The sequence below is a fragment of the Ovis aries genome, chromosome 24, assembly GCF_016772045.2.
Source record: "Ovis aries strain OAR_USU_Benz2616 breed Rambouillet chromosome 24, ARS-UI_Ramb_v3.0, whole genome shotgun sequence".
Classification (NCBI taxonomy): Eukaryota; Metazoa; Chordata; class Mammalia; order Artiodactyla; family Bovidae; genus Ovis; species Ovis aries.
Genome location: NC_056077.1, coordinates 19,917,115 through 19,937,443, shown reverse-complemented (window position 1 = coordinate 19,937,443; position 20,329 = coordinate 19,917,115). Strand labels below are relative to the sequence as shown.

Below are 20,329 nucleotides of genomic sequence, written 5' to 3'. Positions count from 1 at the left end.
CTAATGGATAGGTTATACTATCCATACTAGATAACCTAATGGATAGGAGAGCTCTAAGGTATCAGATAGAGACAGCAGGAAGCAATCATTGGCCCTAGGACTAAGGAAACAAAAACAAGGGTTTGCAATTAGTAAAATTTGTAAACTTAAATGAGAGGTCATGTGGGGATGAAAAATCAAGCTTCTGAACAGGGGCATAAGTCAGCTAGTACTAGGTTACAGAGCTTGAAAGGGGACTTTTGACGGGGACCTTGACTCTGAAAAGGAGCTCCAGTTGCCTAGTGCTGGAAATCTTTGAGAGGGTGTGATGTTGAAAACTGTCGAGCAATCTTCAAACTGCATTTGTCTGCCACTATGAAATGGCAACCCACTCCAGTGTTCTTGCCTGGAGAATCCCAGGGATGGCGGAGCCTGGTGGGCTGCCATCTCTGGGGTCACACAGAGTTGGACACTACTGAAGCGACGTAGCAGCAGCAGCAGCACGAGAAAGAAAATGCTACTGATAAAAAAATAAAGATATATTGCTGGAGTGTCATTCAAAGCAACTACAAGCAGCCAGAAAGCCAACAGAAAAGTTAAAATTACTTCTTTTTCTCCAAGTCTTGCTTCTAGTCTGCACCTAATGCCTTTTATTAGCTGAGTCCAAGAGCTGGCTGAAAAAGTGGAAATGTAGCTGTAGCATTAAAAAGCAAAGTAGAAGAATGGATTTATGGTTCAAAAAGAAAAAAATTATTGACAAGTATGCTACCGTTTTCATAAAAAAGGCAAAATTAGGTGTGCATATATAATTTATATTATACACCAGTTCAGTTCAGTTCAGTTCAGTTGCTCAGTTGTGTACGACTCTTTGCAACCACATGAATCGCAGGACACCAAGCCTCCCTGTCTATCACCAACTCCCAGAGCTCACTCAGACTCACGTCCATCGAGTCTTTGATGCCATCCAGCCATCTCACCCTCAGTTGTCCCCTTCTCCTCCTGCCCCCAACCCTCCCAGCATCAGAGTTTTTTCCAATGAGTCAACTCTTCACATGAGGTGGCCAAAATACTGGAGTTTCAGCTTCAGCATCATTCCCTCCAAAGAAATCACAGGGCATCATGTAAGCTTAAATATATATATCTATATACACTTGTATATAAGCAATATCTATATACTTTATCTATCAATATACTAGAGTTTTGGATGTACTGCAAAGAAAGTTAGACTTCAGCATTCTTTTACCAAAAGTTCACCATTTACTAGATTTCAATATTTGCCTATAGATTTTATTTGAGGTAAAATTTACCCACAATTCAGTTCAGTTATGTTCAGTCACTCAGTCGTGTCCCACTCTTTGCAACTCCATGAATCGCAGCATGCCAGGCCTCCCTGTCCATCACCATCTCCTGGAGTTCACTCAGACTCACATCCATTGAGTCCGGGATGCCATCCAGCCATCTCATCCTTGGTCATCCCCTTCTCCTCCTGCCCCCAATCCCTCCCAGCATCAGAGTCTTTTCCAATGAGTCAACTCTTCTCATGAGGTGGCCAAAGTACTGGAGTTTCAGCTTTAGCATCATTCCTTCCAAAGTAATCCCAGGGTTGATCTCCCTCAGAATGGACTGGTTGGATATCCTTGCAATCCAAGAGACCCTCAAGAGTCTTCTCCAACACCACAGTTCAAAAGCATCAATTCTTCGGCACTCAGCCTTCTTCACAGTCCAACTCTCACATCCATACATGACCACAGGAAAACCATAGCCTTGACTCGATGGACCTTAGTCGGTGAAGTAATGTCTCTGCTTTTGAATATACTATCTAGGTTGGTCATAACTTTTCTTCCAAGAAGTAAGCATCTTTTAATTTCATGGCTACAGTCACCATCTGCAGTGATTTTGGAGCCAAAAAAATGAAGTCTGATACTGTCTCCACTGTTTCCCCATTTATTTCCCATGAAGTGATGGGACCAGATGCCATGATCTTCGTTTTCTGAATGCTGAGCTTTAAGCCAACTTTTTCGCTCTCCTCTTTCACTTTCATCAAGAGGCTTTTAGCTTCTCTTCACTTTCTGCCATAAGGGTGGTGTCATCTGCATATCTGAGGTTATTGATATTTCTCCCGGCAATCTTGATTCCAGCTTGTGTTTCTTCCAGTCCAGCGTTTCTCATGATGTACTCTGCATAGAAGTTAAATAAGCAGGGTGACAATATACAGCCTTGACATACTCCTTCTCCTATTTGGAACCAGTCTGTTGTTCCATGTCCAGTTCTAACTTTGCTTCCTGACCTGCATACAGATTTCTCAACAGGCAAGTCAGGTGGTCTGGTATTCCCATCTCTTTCAGAATTTTCCAAAGTTTATTGTGATCCACACAGCCAAAGGCTTTGGTGTAGTCAATAAAGCAGTAATAGATGTTTTTCTGGAACTCTCTTGCTTTTTCGATGATTCAGTGGATGTTGGCACTTTGATCTCTGGTTCCTCTGCCTTTTCTAAAACCAGCTTGAACATCAGGGAGTTCACAGTGCATGTATTGCTGAAGCCTGGCTTGGAGAATTTTGAGCATTACTTTACTAGCTTGTGAGATGAGTGCAATTGTGTGGTAGTTTGAGCATTCTTTGGCATTGCCTTTCTTTGGAATTGGAATGAAAACTCACTTTTTCCCATCCTGTGGCCACTGCTGAGTTTTCCAAATTTGTTGGCATATTGAGTGGAGCACTTTCACAGCATCATCTTTCAGGATTTGAAACAGCTCAACTGGAATTCCATCACCTCCACTAGCTTTGTTCGTAGTAACGCTTTCTAAGGCCCACTTGACTTCACATTCCAAGATGTCTGGCTCTAGATTAGTGATCACATTATCATGATTATCTGGGTCTTGAAGATCTTTTTTGTACAGTTTTTCCGTGTATTCTTGCCACCTCGTCTTAATATCTTCTGCTTCTGTTAGGTCCATACCATTTCTGTCCTTTATTGAGCCCATCTTTGCGTGAAATGTTCCCTTGGTATCTCTAATTTTCTTGAAGAGATCTCTAGTCTTTCTCAGTCTGTTGTTTTCTTCTATTTACTCACAATAAAATGTACAAATCTTAACTGTACATTTCCTTTATTATATAAGTTTTAAAAATGCATAGCTATTTTAACTCAACTACTATCAAGATAAACATTACCCTCATTCCAGGAAGTTTTCATAATACCCTTTCCCCGTTGATCCTGATCACAGTCAGAGATATAATTTTTCTAATTTCACCACAGATTAATTCTGGCCATTATAACATTTCATATAAATGGAATTAAATATAGTATTGTACTCTTTCATAGAAAGGCTTCTTTTACTCCGTATGTTTTGAAATTCATTAATGTAATTGCTGTTTTCAGTAAATTTCTTTTTTATCACTGAGCAGTATTCCATAGGGGGCTTCCCTGATGCTCAGTGGTAAAGAATACACCTGCCAATTCAGGAGCTGCAGGAGATTTGGGTTTGATCCCAGGGTTGAATTCACTCCAGTATTCTGCCTGGAGAATACCATGTGTAGCGGAGCCTGGCAGGCTATAGTCCACCGGGTCACAAGGAGTCAAACATGACTGAGTATACAGGAATAGAGCAATATTCCATAGTATGACTGTAACAGAGCTCATTAATTTTATTATAAATGGGTACTGAATTTTCTCAAAACTTTTTCTGCATTCAGTTCAGTTCAGTCACTCAGTCGTGTCTGACTCTTTGCAACCCCATGAATCGCAGCACGCCAGGCCTCCTTGTCTATCACCAACTCCCGGAGTTTACTCAAACTCATGTCCATCAAGTTGGTGATGCCATCCAGCCATCTCATCCTCTGTCGTCCCCTTTTCCTCCTGCCCCCAATCCCTCCCAGCATCAGAGTCTTTTCCAATGAGTCAATTCTTCACATGAGGTGGCCAAAATACTGGAGTTTCAGCTTTAGCATCAGTCCTTCCAAAGAACACCCAGGCTGATCTCCTTTAGAATGAACTGGTTGGATCTCCTTGCAGTCCAAGGGACTCTCAACAGTCTTCTCCAACACCACAGTTCAAAAGCATCAATTCTTTGGTGCTCAGCTTTCTTCACAGTCCAACTCTCACATCCATACCTGACCACTGGAAAAACCATAGCCTTGACTAGATGGAGTTTTGTTGGCAAAGTAATGTCTCTGCTTTTCAATATGCTGTCTAGGTTGGTCATAACTTTTCTTCCAAGGAGTAAGCATCTTTTAATTTCATGGCTACAGTCACCATCTGCAGTGATTTTGGAGCCCCCAAATAAAGTCTGACACTGTTTCCACTGTTTCCCCATCTATTTCCCATGAAGTGATGGGACCAGATGCCATGATCTTCGTTTTCTGAATGCTGAGCTTTAAGCCAACTTTTTCGCTCTCCTCTTTCACTTTCATCAAGAGGCTTTTTAGTTCCTCTTCACTTTCTGCCATAAGGGTGGTGTCATCTGCATATCTGAGGTTATTGATATTTCTCCCGGCAATCTTGATTCCAGCTTGTGCTTCTTCCAGCCCAGTTTCTCATGATGTACTCTTCATAGAAGTTAAATAAGCTGGGTGACAATATACAGCCTTGACGTATTCCTTTTCCTATTTGGAACCAGTTTGTTGTTCCACGTCCAGTTCTAACTATTGCTTCCTGACCTGAATATAGGTTTCTCAAGAGGCAGGACATAATTTTCTGCATTAGTTGAGATAGAAAAGCTGAATAATTGGCTTAAAACTCAACATTCAAAAAACTAAGATCATGGCATCTGGTCCCATCATTCATGACAAATAGGGAAAAAAAATGGAAATGGTGACAGACTTTATTTTCTTGGGCTCCAAAATCACTGCAGATGGTAACTGCAGCCATGAAATTAAAAGACACTTGCTCCTTGGATACAAAGCTGTGACAAACCTATACTCCATATTAAAAAGCAGAGACATCACTTTGCCAACAAAGTTCTGCAGAGTGAAAGCTATGGTATTTCCTGTAGTCATGTATGGACGTGAGAGCTGGAACATAAAGAAAGCTGAGTGCCAAAGAATTGATGCTTCTGAACTGTGGTGTTGGAGAAGACTCTCAAAAGTCCGTTGGACAGCAAGGAGATCAAACCAGCCAATCCTAAAGGAAATCAACCCTGAATATCCACTGGAAGGACTGATGCTGAAGCTGAAGCTCCAATACTTTGGTCATGTGATGTGAAGAGCCAACTCATTGGTAAAGACCCTGTTCCTGGGAAAGACTGAGGGCAGGAGGAGAAGGGGGTGACAGGGGATGAGATGTTTGGATGGCATCATTGACTCAGTGGACATGAGTTAGAGCAAACTCTGGGAGATAGTGAATGACAGGGAAGTCTGGCATGCTGCAGTCTATGGAGCTGCAAAGAGCTGAACAGGAATGAGTGACTGAACACCACCAACACCACTGTGGAAAACAGTATGGAGGTTCCTTAAAAAATTAAAATAGAGCTACCATATGATCCAGCAGCTCTATTCCTGAGTATTTTTCAAAGAGCAAAATACTCATTTTAAAAATATACATGTGCCCCAGTGTTCACAGCCATATTATTTACAATAGCCAGCATGGAAGCAAGGCTGTCCACAGTTAAATAGATAAAGAAGATATCATATACGGGACTACTACTAACCACAAAAGAATGAAAATTTGCCATTTGCAACATCATAGATGGACATGTTGCTCAGAGAAAAGACAGAGAAAGACAAATACTGCTTGCTATCACTTAACTGTGGGATCTAAAAACAAAACAAATGACTATAACAAAGCAGACACAGACTCAGATACAGAGAACAAACTAGTAGTTATCAGTGGGAGAGAGGGAAAGAGGGAGGGGCATATGGGGTAGGGATTAAGGAATACAAACTATTAGTTTTAAAATAATGAGCTACAAGGACATATTTTACAGCACAGGTAGTATAAACAAATTTTATAACTTTAAATGGTATATAATCTATAAAAATTTTGAAACTCCGTGTTGTATACCTAAAACTACTATTGTAAATAAAAATATCTCAATAAAAAAGGGCACTGGAATTTTGATAAGGATTGTGATGAATCTAGGTAGCTATTGGTGGTATGATTTAACAAATTAGGTCTTCCTACCCACGAACTTAGGGCTTCCTAGATGTTGCTAGTGATAAAGAGTCTGCCAGACAATGCAGGAGACGTAAGAGATGCAGGTTTGATTCCTGGGTTGGAAAGATCCCCTGGAGGAGGGCACAGCAACCCATTCCAGTATTCTTGTCTAGAGAACTCAATGGACATAGAAGCCTAGTGGGCTATGGTGCATAGCGTCACAAAGAATCGGACATGACTGAAGCAATTTAGCACACATGTGCACACCCATGAACGCGGGCTGTCTTTCCATTTATTTTGGCCTTCTTTAATTTCTTTCAGCAATGTAGTTTTCAGTGCACATTCTTTGCACTTCCTTGGATAAATTAATTCCTCAGTGTTATATCCTCTCCTCTGTCTTCTCTGTTAATAAGCCCATCCAAGTTCAGTTCAGTTCAGTCTCTGTTGTGTCTGACTCTTGGCGACTCCATGGACTGCAGCACACCAGGCTTCCCTATCCATCACCAACTCCCTAAGTTTACTCAAATTCATGTCCATTGAGTTGGTGATGCCATGCAACCATCTCATCCCCTGTCATCCTCTTCTCCTCCTGCCTTCAATCTTTCCTAATATCAGGGTCTTTTCCAATGAGTCAGCTCTTCACATCAGGTGGCCAAAGTATTGGAGTTACAGCTTCATCATCAGTCCTTCCAGTGGATATTCAGAACTGATTTCCTTTAGGATGGACTGGTTGGATCTCCTTGCAGTCCAAGGGACTCTCAACAGTCTTCTCCAACACCACAGTTCAAAAGCATCAATTCTTCAGCACTCAGCTTTCTTTACAGTCCAAGTCTCACATCCATACATGACTACTGGAAAAAGCATAGCCTTGACTAGATGGACCTTTGTTGGCAAAGTAATGTCTCTGCTTTTTAATATGCTGTCTAGGTTGGTCATAACTTTTCTTCCAAGGAGTAAGCATCTTTTAATTTCATGGCTGCAGTCACCATCTGCAGTGATTTTGGAGCCCCCCAAAATAAAGTCTGCCACTGTTTCCCCATCTGTTTGCCATGAAGTGATGGGACTGGATGCCATGATCTTAGTTTTCTGAATGTTGAGGTTTAAGCCAACTTTTTCCTACTAGGTTGTTATTTGTTACTGAATTTAATGTTTATAACTTTATTTCTCTGCTTATATTTCCTATATTTTCATTTGTTTCAAAAGTTTTTAATTGCTGTTGAAACATGTTTTATGATGGTTGCTTTAAAATCTTTCTCAGATAATTCTAACCTCTAATTCATCTCAGTTCTCATATCAGTAAATTGGTTCTTGGTTTGACAGATGATTTTCTATTTTACTTTGTTAATTTTGTCTATTATTTTAGGAGACTCTGGATCCTATTTAAATACTTTATTATATCAGGCAGTCAGCCTATTTTATGCAGCAATGGCTTAATTTCAATGACAATTTAATTTCCAGAGCTTTTTAAGTATTAATTTTGGTCTCACAGTTTATGTGGTTCCATTGGGGCTCACAATGGTTCCTGCTATTTCTGCCTAAAAAAAACACAAATTTTCCTTCTTGGGGCAGAGGAGGCACAAGGCATAAAGACCTTCCCAGGCTAAACCTCTTCTGTGGCTTAGTTCGTCATGCCAATTTTGCCTGTCTTGCTCTGGGGGATCCCTATATAAGACAGGATATTCAGCCCACAAGAGGAAAGAGGCTTTCTGGTTGGGCACATGTGGCAGGGACCTGCTTGTATGGGACAGACAGTTCTTTCTGAATGTGGGACTTCTTGCTGTGGAGTTTCCCTACCACTGTTCCTTGACTTCCTTCATGTATCTGAACAGGAAAAGAGAGTCTCTGGCCCATAGACATTGCCACTTTTTTGTAGCTGGGACTCTCTTGATGGTTCCACTGGCCCACCCACTCCAGAGTCTTGCATTGAGGGATGTCTTAGGCTGGAGGTGATGAAGAGGCTTCTAGACTGGGATACTTGTGGCTGAGTATCTCTTGCTCATGGGTTTCAGTATATATTAGCAGGGGAAGGGCTTGGTAAGGAAGGAGAGTATTTTTCCTGGCTACTAATTGTTATCAGGGCTCCCTATCCATTCCTCTTGCTAGATGTGTCAGAACTGCCTAATGTTAGAAATGCTTCCATTTGATGTGGAATGGCATGAGCCTACTTGCTGCCTTCTATTGCTAGGTTGGAGGTCAGATAATGCTGGGTCTTGGCTGTCATCTGTTGGGTGTGATACATTAAGATGCATGCCCTTGTGCTGCTACTCTAGGCATGAGGTCTTAAAACAACTTGCAGCGTTATCACTTTTCAGAGTTTTGTTTTGCCTTTGCATTCCATCCATCCTCACTAAGAAGAATGACAGAGAGAAATGAGTTCCCACTATCTTGTCCAGACCAGAAGTCAACAGTGTCTTTTGATGATAAGAAGTTTCTACAAGTTTGATAAAAGTTAATCTATTAATTTTTTCTTTAATGGTTATCACTTTCTGTGATCTGAAAAACGTTTGCTACTCCCAAGTAAAGATGATACTTGTCTTTGCTTTACTCTAAAAGCATTGGTTTTAGCTTTGACATTTAAATCTAAAATTCATGAGCTATTTTTTTTGTGTGTAGTATGAGGTCAGTTCAAGGTTCATATTTTCCATATATACATCCAATCATTACAGCACTATTTACTGAAAACATCTTTCTTTCCCCATAAGATTTATTTGGTGCCTTGGTATTTCTATTTTTAAAAATTAATTAATTAATTAATTTGGCTGCACCAGGTCTAGTTGTGGCATGTGGTATCTTCGATCTTTGTCGTGGTATGTGTTATCCTTCAGTTGTGGCATGCAGGATCTTTTAGTGCAATGAGGAATCTTTAGCTGCTGCATGCAGGATCTTCAGTTGCAGCATGTGATCTCTTAGTTGTGGCATGTGTGACCCAGTTCCATGACCAAGGACTGAACCCAGGCCCTTGCATTGGGATCACAGAGTCCTAGCCACTAAACCACAATGAAGTCCCAAATGACTATATTAAAGAAAGCTTACTTCTGGGCTTTCTGTTCTGTGTCAGAGATACATTTGTTGATCGTATGCCAGTATTACACTTCAATGATTACTGTAGTTTTATATGTTTTATATATGTCTTCCAACTTTATTATTTTACAAAATGATTCTATATGTTTTAAGTCCTGTGAATTTGCATTTACATTTAGACCTGATAACCAGGAAGTGATAAGCATTCTAAATGCCCTAGTAAGACATTTGCTTACCACAGGTTGAGAGATAAAGCCTATATAAAGACTCAGGACCTTGCTAACTGGTGAGCTTTTTATGGGTCCAATGGTCTCTGAGGTATGCCAGGATATATCCTCAAAGAGTAGTTTTGCTGTATGCTGTACTCCTAACCACTCAAAAGAAACACTGCAAAAAGAGGTGGGCCTTTTTTTTGATGAGCCTGTTTTTCAAAATTTTGGTGATGGCATATACCATATTTGAGAGAACTGGTCAGATCTATTTATGATGTAAAAATTTTCAGGGGAGTCCAGAAAAAGAAATGGGTCTGCAATAGGGGTAAAGGCACACAATATGCCTCCAGCAGGGGATCTATTTCATATTTAAGGAGATACATTAATGGGCACCTGAACCACTCATCTATAGTTCTTACCATATGCCATTATGACTCAGAAGCAGCAGACCTGAGAGAAGAAACTGAAAATGCCTGTTAAATTTCAGATAAGGATAACACTCTGTTGATCTGGGACACTGTTCTATAGGATGTGGCCTATGTAACAATAATCGGTATCTGGCTCTTATGTTCTCGGTAAAACATAAGGGCGGGGGAAACAAGGCTTGGAAGTAGAACTGGCCCTTCTAATTACTCCCAGAGACCTACTTGTGGAATTTATACATCCCATCCTTACAAACTCATGTTCTGCTGCAGTAAAGGCCTTGTTTTCTGGGGTAGCAGACTTTTAAGAGGAGATACAGTAAAGCTTCCACCAAATAGCTGTATGATTATCACCTAGCATTACTGAGCTACTCACACTGGTACACTGGCAAATAAATTATGATACTAGAGGAAGCAATTAATCATGATTAAGGTTACTGTTACATAATGAAAACAGTGAGGTACATGGGGGCACCTCTTGGTGCTTACTTTTCCATAGAAAACAGTTAAGACCATTTGCAGCAACTATGACCTGATAACTAAAGGCTCAAGAAGGGTATGGTTCATCTAAACAGGTAAGCTAGATCCTCTGAAGTGTTTGTCAAGAGTGACTAAAATCTACAATGTTAATGTGCAAATATTTCCTTATATAAAAACCTTTTTCAGTAGTGTCTGCTCCCATATGAATTCTAATAGAAACATCTGCTGGTTGTGATGAAGACAGAAAAGAAAGGGATAGGTATGGAAGCTGAATGGAAATTCCCAGTAGCATTTGTACAGCAGAGAAAATGTGACCAAAGATTCAGAAACAAAAAGCAATACAGTGTTTCCAGGTAATTTCTGGAAGTTAAGTACTGCTGGAACATAAAAAGTTTGGTAAGGAGTATAAGAGATAGCCAAGTACTAGGATATAGATAGCCATATATTTGTGTAAAGGACTCTGGACATTGGAAATCACCAAAGTCTTTTCATCAGGACAGTGACATGATCGTATCTGAGATTTATTTTGATCCTTGTGGATTCTCGTAAATGAACAAAAGATATGTCAAGAAAGTCACATAAGGGACTTCCTTGGTGGTCCAGTGGTAAAGAATCCACCTTCCAATGCAGGGGATGTGAGTTTGATTCCTGGTCAGGGAACTAAGATCCTATATGCTGCGGGGCAACTAAACCCGCAGGCTACATACCACAACTAGAGAAGCCTTCACAATGCAAGGAAGAGCCCGCATGCCATAATGAAGACTCAGCATAGTCAAAATAGTAATAATAAATAAAAGTAAAAAAGAGAAAGTCACCTAAGATGTGGGAAAGTTGGTAGACATTAGATGGTCTATACTATACATAAAATCATCAATAAAGAGCAAAAGGTTTTAGAAAAATCATCAAAACAGACCAAGCAGAATGCAATACATGCAATAATACAATACATTAGATCCTCAGAACTTACTCATTTCACCACACACAGAACTCGTAATTCTGTGAGGTGAGGAATATATATCAGCTAACCTTGCTGTGGTAATCATTTTGCAATATACACATTTCAAATACACAATTCATATGCAATATACACATTGCATATCCTAAATTTAACAGTGTTATACGTGAAAAGAAAGTGAAAGTAAAGTTGCTCAGTCACGTCCGACTCTTTGCGACCCCATGGACTATAGCCTACCAGGCTCCTCCGTCCATAGGATTTTCCAGGCAAGTGAGTGGGTTGCCATTTCCTTCTCCAGGGGATCTTCCCAACCAAGGGATTGAACCCAGGTCTCCTGCACTGCAGGCAGACGGTTTACTGTCTGAGCCACCAGGGAAGCCTTATTATTCAGCAATAAAACTGAAACTTAAAATAGAACTGAAGACATTTTGAGCCAATGTATATTGTTGAGCCTAAACCTGTATCAGTACATGGATAATTCTGACTTAGTAAATAGAAGCTGGCACAAAAGAAAAGTCATGAAAGGATGGGACACACAGAAAGAATATATATTGTCCTACTGGTGGTTTTATTAATCTTGCCTTCTGCCAACAAGCATCTGTTTTCTAAATATAGAATTTGGCTCCATGTGGAACTGGTATAGATTGCCCTTTATTTTCATCACCACCAGAAGACAATGTTTATAAGATCTGCCAAGAAGGCACCAAGTTCAAAGCACTATCTTTTTCTTTCCTTCTTTTGGGTTATGCTATCATCTAATCTGGATCAATGTGGGTAAGCCATAGAGTTTTCTCTAGAGAGTTATGAAAGGACTTAAATTCTATGTCTCATTCAAAGAAAAAGCTCTATCCATGCTTGTGTTTCACTACCTTTTGCAAAACTAGAAGCAATGTATGAGTAGTCCAAGTGTCCCATGAATCAGAAGTCCTGTGCATGAAAGATACAATTATTCCCTTATTACCATACTTCAAAAGCTACAAACACAGACATAATTTAAAGCTACTCAAATCTGGACTCATATTCTTGCTTTATTTTACACAAGTAGTTTGATCTTGGGAAAATTAGTTTCTTCACTGATAAAATAGGGTAGATATTACAAAATTCATTAAAATCATAGAAACTAAAATTCCGATTACAAGAAAACTATTTATTTAGAAAACTCTAAATACAACTTTCTCACCTGAAGTGGCAATGGATCATGCCTATTTTTGAAGTCACAGTCAAAAACAATGGCAGCCAGCACTTTATGAGCTCGATGGTCATACTTAACGTACTTCTCAAACTCAGTTTCTGAAGAAAAGCCTTTAACTATAGAGAAGTAAAATTGTTCACTTAAATAAAAACATATGATAATCCCTTCTGAGAGAAAACATATTAGTTTACATGGACAAAAACCTTCTATCCAAATATGCAAATTTGAAAACATTGTTTCTTAAATACTGGTATCATAACAACTTGATGGATATTTGGGGTTCAAAACATTTCAATAAAAAATTTTATAAAATTTTGTTGCAATTTTAAATAATCATTATAAAGCACATATAAAGATAAGTCATTAGTGGTGAGGGAAATGCAAATTGAAATCACAATAAATCACTTTACATCCACTGAGATGACTATAATCAAAAAGACAGAAGATAACAAGAGCTCGAGAGGATGTGGTACCTTCATTCACTGCTAATCAGAATGTAAAATGGTATAACGACTTTAGATAACAATCTGGCATTTCCTTGAAAACTTAAAAATAGAGTAAACATATGACACATTTATTCTGCTTTTGGTATATAACTGACAGAAATGAAAACATATGTCTATCTAAAACCTATAGATGAATGTTTGTAGCAGTATTATTTATAGTAGCCAAAAGATAGAAACAACCCAAATGTCCTTCAACTGATGAAAGATATATTGTTCCAATTAAATGCAGTGTATCCATACAATGGAATATTATCTGACAATGAAAAGGAATAAAGAACTGATGCATGCAACTACATGGGTAAACCTTGAAAACATTTTAAGTATAAGAAGAGAGTCATGAAAGACCACATATTGCATTTTATAAAGTTGATATAAAAAGTTTATATGTAAACAATTTATATTAAAGGTTCATACGTAAACCATTTATTTATATAAAAGGTTTACAATAGGCAAATCTGTAGAGATAAAAGGAGATTACTGTTTTTCTTATCTTGATAGGGATGGATAATTGTGGGGCTATGACTGAAGATATTGGAATTTATTTTTGGTGATAAAAATGCTTTAAAATTAATTGTGGCAGTGGTTGCACACCTCTGTGAATATATTGAAGCCACTGAATTACACACTTCAAATGGGTGAAAGTATGGAATGTGTATTATATCTCAAAAAAGTTACTTAATTAAAAGAAACAAATCAGGAGGTGATCACTTTGTGCTTTAAAAAACACAACTCACTTGATGGCTCAATACCTGTATAGTTATAATACAGGAAGGAGTCATTCAAGATAGAAATTTTCTAATCTGAACAAGAGAGGAAAAGGAAGAGTAGACAAAAGTTGAACAGAGCCTAAACAACCTGCGGGACAATACAAAATGTATCATCATAGTCTTAGAGGAGGAGAAAGATGGCCATGTTAAAAAACAATTTTAAAAATAATTATTGTAAAGTCCCCTAACTTTGTGAAACTTACAGATTCAAAATGCTCAGTGAACCCCAAAGAAAAATGCCAAAAGAAATCCACAGACACATCATAATCAAACTTTTGAAAAATAAAGACAGAAAATATCTTGAAAGCAGCCAGAGAGAAATGCTAAAATTGGGCAGTGTGATTCGTCCAACTTTATTCTTATTCTTTTCCCTATACTGTTTCAGCTCAAAAATGTTAATGATAAGCTTTACAGAAAACTTTAATTTCTAACCTTTTATACTGATGTTTAGGTTCCTCTTCACATTCTCAGTGATCTCTTTTACCACATCAATATTCGAAGGCACATAAATCAGTTCCCATGTTTCATCATTTTGGAGGAATGAAGGCAGAGTACTGATGGGTTGGGAAGTAAAACTGTAAGGTCCAGTAACAGTTATATGAATAACAGCACGTAAGAGCAAAAGCATCATTGGAAACGCCAATGCAGTTAGGACTTCCAATATTAAATTAAAGAACTGCCTCCTCTAAAAGAGGAACAAAAAGATTGTGTTAATTAATTTAAGAGTACACATTCAAAGCAAATAGATAGTTCTGCCAATTTCACCCTGGAACAGCTAAAGTTTCATATCATCCCTCCAACTCCCCTAACCAGTTTTCTTATAGGTCAGACTATACTATTGATTAATGCAGTTTCATACATTTGGAAGAGCTACTTTCAGCTCTGGAATTGATTTTTCAAGTGTGTGCATATATATAAACCCACCCCCACCCCCATCCCAAATCCAAACTGCACCACATGGGCATTTATGGACATTTTCCAAGGATACCTTTACATACCTTTAAGGTAAAATTTTTCCAGAGGAGCACTGCAAACTGGTTGAGTGTCAACAAATTCATTCTTCTACAAAAAGTGTATGTTCGATTCCAGCAATGGAGAAAAAGTTTTTTTAATGTTAAGTTACCTAATAATGTGAACATCAAGTATATAATAGTATTACTTCTTTCTCTTAATTTTCTCCTTAATCAGTCTCAAAGTTTGATAGCACAAATGATTTTGTATTTGAAATAAAGAAAATTAAATTGCTTTTATTTTTCTGTTCAATAATTTCCTTAATATCTACTAATGTTCTAATGTGGTCAGAAAACAAAGAAGTAGTTAAACAAACAGTAAGATGTGGTTCCATTTCTCAAGATGGCATAAGAAAACAGGATCTGATATTCTTATGCTACTTTCCAAGACCATATGGCTTCACAAGTAAATTCTACTAACACCAATCTTTCTCAAACTTTTCAAAAAATAGAAGGGTAGGGGAACATGTCCAAATTCATTTTAAGAGGCCCGAATTATGCTGATATCAAAGCCACGTAAGGACACTATGAGAAAACTACATGCAAATATTCCTGATAAATAAAGATGCAAAACTCCTCAAAATACTTGAGCAAACCAAATGTAATAGCACAATCAAAGCACCACTGATCATGATCAAGGGGATTTATCCTTGGAAGGCAAGGATGGTTCAGTATATGCAAATCAATAAATGTAATATACTAATTTCTAAAATAAAAGATAAAGATCATACAATAATCTCAACACAGAAAGAGAAACAAAATTCAACACTCTTCAATAATAGAAACACTCAACAAATTATGTACACAAACAAGGTACTTTAACATAATAAAGGCATATATGAAATGCCCACAGCTGACATCATACTTAACACTGAAAAACTGAAAGTGCTTGCTCTTAAAATCTAGAGCAAGACAAGGATACCCATTATTGCCACTTCTATTCAATACAATAATGGATGTTTTAGCCAGGATAATTATGGAACATATCCAAATCATAAAGGAAGAAGTGAAACAGGCTGTATTCATAGATAGCATGATCTTATACACAGAAAACCCAAAGGATTCCACACAAAAAACCCTTTGGATCAATCAAACTAATAAAAGTAATCATATGAATCCAGGAATGCTGCAGAAAACAAAAAAAAAAAATACAAAATCAGATATGTTCCTACAGACTAATAACAAGCCATCCAAAGAGGAAGTTAAGGAAACGAATCTCACTTACACTAGCATCAAAGAATAATATACTTAGGAGACTGGAAACAGGATGCCAGAGTAGAAGGACACGAGTTTGCCTCCTCTCATGAAAACACCCAAATCACACTTAACTGCTGAACAATCATCAACAAAAATGACTAGAACCTACCAAAAAAGATACTCTACATCCAAAAACAAAGAAGCCACAACAAGACAATATGAAGCATGCATTCACAATAAAATCCTATACCACCCAGATGGGCAACCCACAAACTGGAAAATATATTACAGAGACTGTCTCACAAAATTGAGACAGAATATCATATCAGGCTCCCCAGACTGAGGGTCTGGTTTCAGAAGTCCCCAGAACATCTGACTTTGAAGAACAGTGGGGCATGATTGGGGAAACTCCATAGGACTGTGAGAAGCAGAAACTCTACTCCTGGACAGCACACACAGGGTCTTATGTATGTAAGCCAGGACCCAAGGAAAAAGTAGTAACTTCATAGGAACCTGCTCCAGACCAACATGCTGATCTTACAGGGTCTCCTGGGGAGGCAGAGGACAGCTGTGACTCACTGCGGAAACAAGGACACTGGCGGCAGAGGTTCCAGGACATACTCACTAGTGTGAGCTCTCCTGTAGGCCACCACATTGACACCAAGATACAATCCAACCAATAGCCTCTGGGATGTCTCAGGCCAACAACAATAGGGTGGGAACACAGCCCCACTCATCAGAAGACAGGCTGCCTAAAGTCTTCCCAAGGCGAGAGTCACCTCTAAATAAACCCCTAATACAGCCCTGTCCACTGGAGGGACAAGACCCAGCTCTATCCACCAGTGGGCAGGAACCAGTCCCTCCCACCAGGAAGGCTGCACAAGATTCTCAGACCAATCTCACACAACAGAGAGGAGACAACAGAAGAGTAACTGCAATTCTGCACTTGGTGGAATGAAGACTGCAAACACAGAAAGTTAGATAAAATGATATAGCAGAAGACTATGTTGCAGATGAAGGAAGAAGATATTAAAACTCCAAAAGAACAACTAAATGAAGAGAAGATAGGCTAGAATCTACCCAAAAAATAACTCATAGTAATGATAGTAAAGATGACCCAAAATCTCAGAAAAAGAATTTAGGAACAGACCAAAAAGATACATGAACTCTTTAACAAAGACCTAAAAGAAACAAACAACAACAACAAAAGAGTTGGAGAATACGATAACTAAACTGAAACACACTAAAAGGAATCAATAGTAGGAAATGAGACAGAACAGGTAAGTTAGCTTGAAGACAGAATGGTGGCAATCATTGCCACAGAGCAGAATAAAACAAACGAACAAAAGAACTGAGGACAGTTTAAGAAACTTCTGTGGCAACGTTAACACAACACTAGTCCCAGCGTTAAACATTTGGGACACTTCCATTATAAGAGTCCCAAAAGTTGAAGAGAGAGAGAAAGGGCCTAAGCAAAAATTTAAATATACAAGCACTGAAATCTTCCACAGCATGGGAAAGGAAACAATCACCCAAGTCCATAAAGTGCAGAGAGTCCTAAACAGGATAAACCCAAGGAGGAAAATGCCAAGATACATACTAATCAAATTGACAAAAATTAAATACAATGAAAAAGTATTAAAAGCAACAAGGGGAAAGCAACAAATAACACACAAGGGAAATCCCATAAGGTTATCAGCTGATTTTTCAGCAGAATTCTGCACATCACAAGGTTGTTGCTGCTCAGTTGCTAAGTTGTGTCCAGTTCTTTGCAAACCCATGGACTGCAGCATGCCAGGTTTTCCTGTCCTTCACTATCTCCCAGGGGTTCCTCAAACTCATGTCCACTAAGTTGGAGATACCATCCATTCATCTCATCTTCTGTCGCCTCCTTCATCTCTTGCCCTCAGTCTTTCCCAGTATCAGGGGCTTTTCCAATGAGTCAGCTCTTCACAAGAGGTGGCCAAGGTATTGGAGCTTCAGCCTCAGCATCAGTCCTTCCTGTGAAAATTCAGGTTTGGTTTCCTTTAGGGGCCAGAGACGAGGCCTGATTACTCAGAGCTTTTGTGTGGCAGAAGTTTTATTACAGTGAAAAAGGGACAGAGAAAGCTTCTGACATGGACATCAGAAGGGGTATGGAGAGTGCCCAGCATGCTAGTCTTATCAAGGCCTTACATACTTTTTCAGTTGGTTACTAGTAATAAGAAAGGTCTTACAATACCCACTACACTTGATCTTAGCCAAAAGGCCGAGAAGATCTTCAAGACAAAGATAATCACGATGGTGTGATCACTCACCTAGAGCCAGACACCCCGGAATGTGAAGTCAAGTGGGCCTTAGAAAACATCACTACGAACAAAGCTAGTGGAGGTGATGGAATTCCAGTGGAGCTATTTCAAATCCTGAAAGATGATGTTGTGAAAGTGCTGCACTCAGTATGCCAGCTAATTTGGAAAACTCAGCAGTGGCCACAGGACTGGAAAAGGTCAGTTTTCATTCCAATCCCAAAGAAAGGCAATGCCAAAGAATGCTCAAACTACTGCACAATTGCACTCATCTCACATGCTAGTAAAGTGATACTCAAAATTCTCCAAGCCAGGCTTCAGTAATATGTGAACCGTGAACTCCCTGATGTTCAAGCTGGTTTTAGAAAAGGCAGAGGAACCAGAGATCAAATTGCCAACATCCGCTGAATCATGGAAAAAGCAAGGGAGTTCCAGAAAAACATCTATTTCTGCTTTATTGACTATGCCAAAGCCTTTGACTATTTGGATCACAAGAAACTGTGGAAAATTCTGAGAGAGATGGGAATACCAGACCACCTAACCTGCCTCTTGAGAAACCTATATGCAGGTCAGGAAGCAAAGTTAGAACTGGACATAGAGCAACAGACTGGTTCCAAATAGGAGAAGGAGTACGTCAAGGCTGTATATTGTCACCCTGCTTATTTAACTTCTATGCAGAGTACATCATGAGAAATACTGGGCTGGAAGAAACACAAGCTGGAATCAAGATTGCCAGGAGAAATAGCAATAACCTCAGATATTCAGAGGACACCACCCTTATGGCAGAAAGTGAAGAGGAACTCAAAAGCCTCTTGATGAAAGTGAAAGTGGAGAGTGGAAAGTTGGCTTAAAGCTCAACATTCAGAAAACGAAGATTATGGCATCTGGTCCCATCACTTCCTGGGAAATAGATGGGGAAACAGTGGAAACAGTGTCAGAATTTATCTGTTCAGGCTCCAAAATCACTGCAGATGGTGACTGCAGCCATGAAATTAAAAGATGCTTACTTGGAAGAAAAGTTATGACCAACCTAGATAGCATATTGAAAAGCAGAGACATTACTTTGCCGACTAAGGTCCATCTAGTCAGGGCTATGGTTTTTCCAGTGGTCGTGTATGGATGTGAGAGTCGGATTGTGAAGAAAGCTGAGTGCCAAAGAATTGATGCTTTTGAACTGTGGTGTTGGAGAAGACTGTTGAGAGTCCCTTGGACTGCAAGGAGATCCAACCAGTCCATTCTGAAGGAGATCAGCCCTGGGATTTTTGGAGGGAATGATGCTAAAGCTGAAACTCCAGTACTTTGGCCACCTCATGCAAAGAGTTGACCTACTGGAAAAGACTCTGATGCTGGGATAGATTGGGGGCAGGAGGAGAAGGGGTCGACAGAGGATGAGATGGCTGGATGGCATCACTGACTCGATGCACGTGAGTCTGAGTGAACTCCTGGAGTTGGTGATGGACAGGGAGGCCTGGCGTGCTGCGATTCATGGGGTCACAAAGAGTCGGACACAACTGAGCGACGAAACTGAATTGAATGAAATTTAAACACAAAGAACAAATTATTAAAAGCATCAAAGGAAAACAAACAATAAGATAAAAGTGATCCACATAAGGCTAACAGCTGATCTTTCAACAGAAACTGTGCAGGTGAGAAGGGAGTGGTAGGATATACTCAAAGTGATGAAAGCAAAAAATATACAAAGATTACTTTGCCCAGCAAGGATCTCATTCAGATTTGAAGGAGAAATCAAAAGCTTTACAAAATACAAGCAAAAGCTAAGAGAATTCAGCACCACCAAACCAGCTCTTCAACAAATGCTAAAGGATCTTATCCAGACAGGAAACACAGAAAAGGATTATAAGAATAAACCCAAAACAATAAACTAAATGGTAACAGGATCATGAAGTGAAGTGAAGTCACTCAGTTGTGTCTGACTCTTTGCGACCCCATGGACTGTAGCCCACCAGGCTCCTCCATCCATGAGATTCTCCAGGCAAGAATACTGGAGAGGGTTACCATTTCCTTCTCCAGGGGATCTTCCTGATCCAGGCATCAAACCTGGTCTCCCATGTTGCAGGCAGATTCTTTATGAGCTGAGCCACAAGGGAAGCCCAAGAATACTGGAGTGGGTAGCTTATCCTTTTCCACCAGATCTTCCCAACCCAGGAGTCAAACTAGGGTCTCCTGCAGGCGGATTGAAGGCAAATTCTTTACC

The 20,329-nt window shown here is 39.3% G+C and overlaps 1 protein-coding gene across 1 annotated transcript in view; it reads right to left on the bottom strand.

Annotated features, from left to right (window-relative positions):
* Nucleotides 1–14,680, bottom strand: part of LOC101114079 (phospholipid-transporting ATPase ABCA3-like) — a 272,511-nt gene extending 257,831 nt beyond the window's left edge. Inside the window, exons 1-3 of the mRNA XM_042240680.1 lie at nt 14,621–14,680; nt 14,055–14,307; nt 12,338–12,465 (exon numbers count right to left, since the gene is read on the bottom strand). Of these exons, the coding sequence (XP_042096614.1) occupies nt 12,338–12,465; nt 14,055–14,307; nt 14,621–14,680 (441 nt within the window). The remainder of the gene's footprint in view (nt 1–12,337; nt 12,466–14,054; nt 14,308–14,620) is intronic.
* Between the last annotated feature and the right edge of the window lie 5,649 nt (nt 14,681–20,329).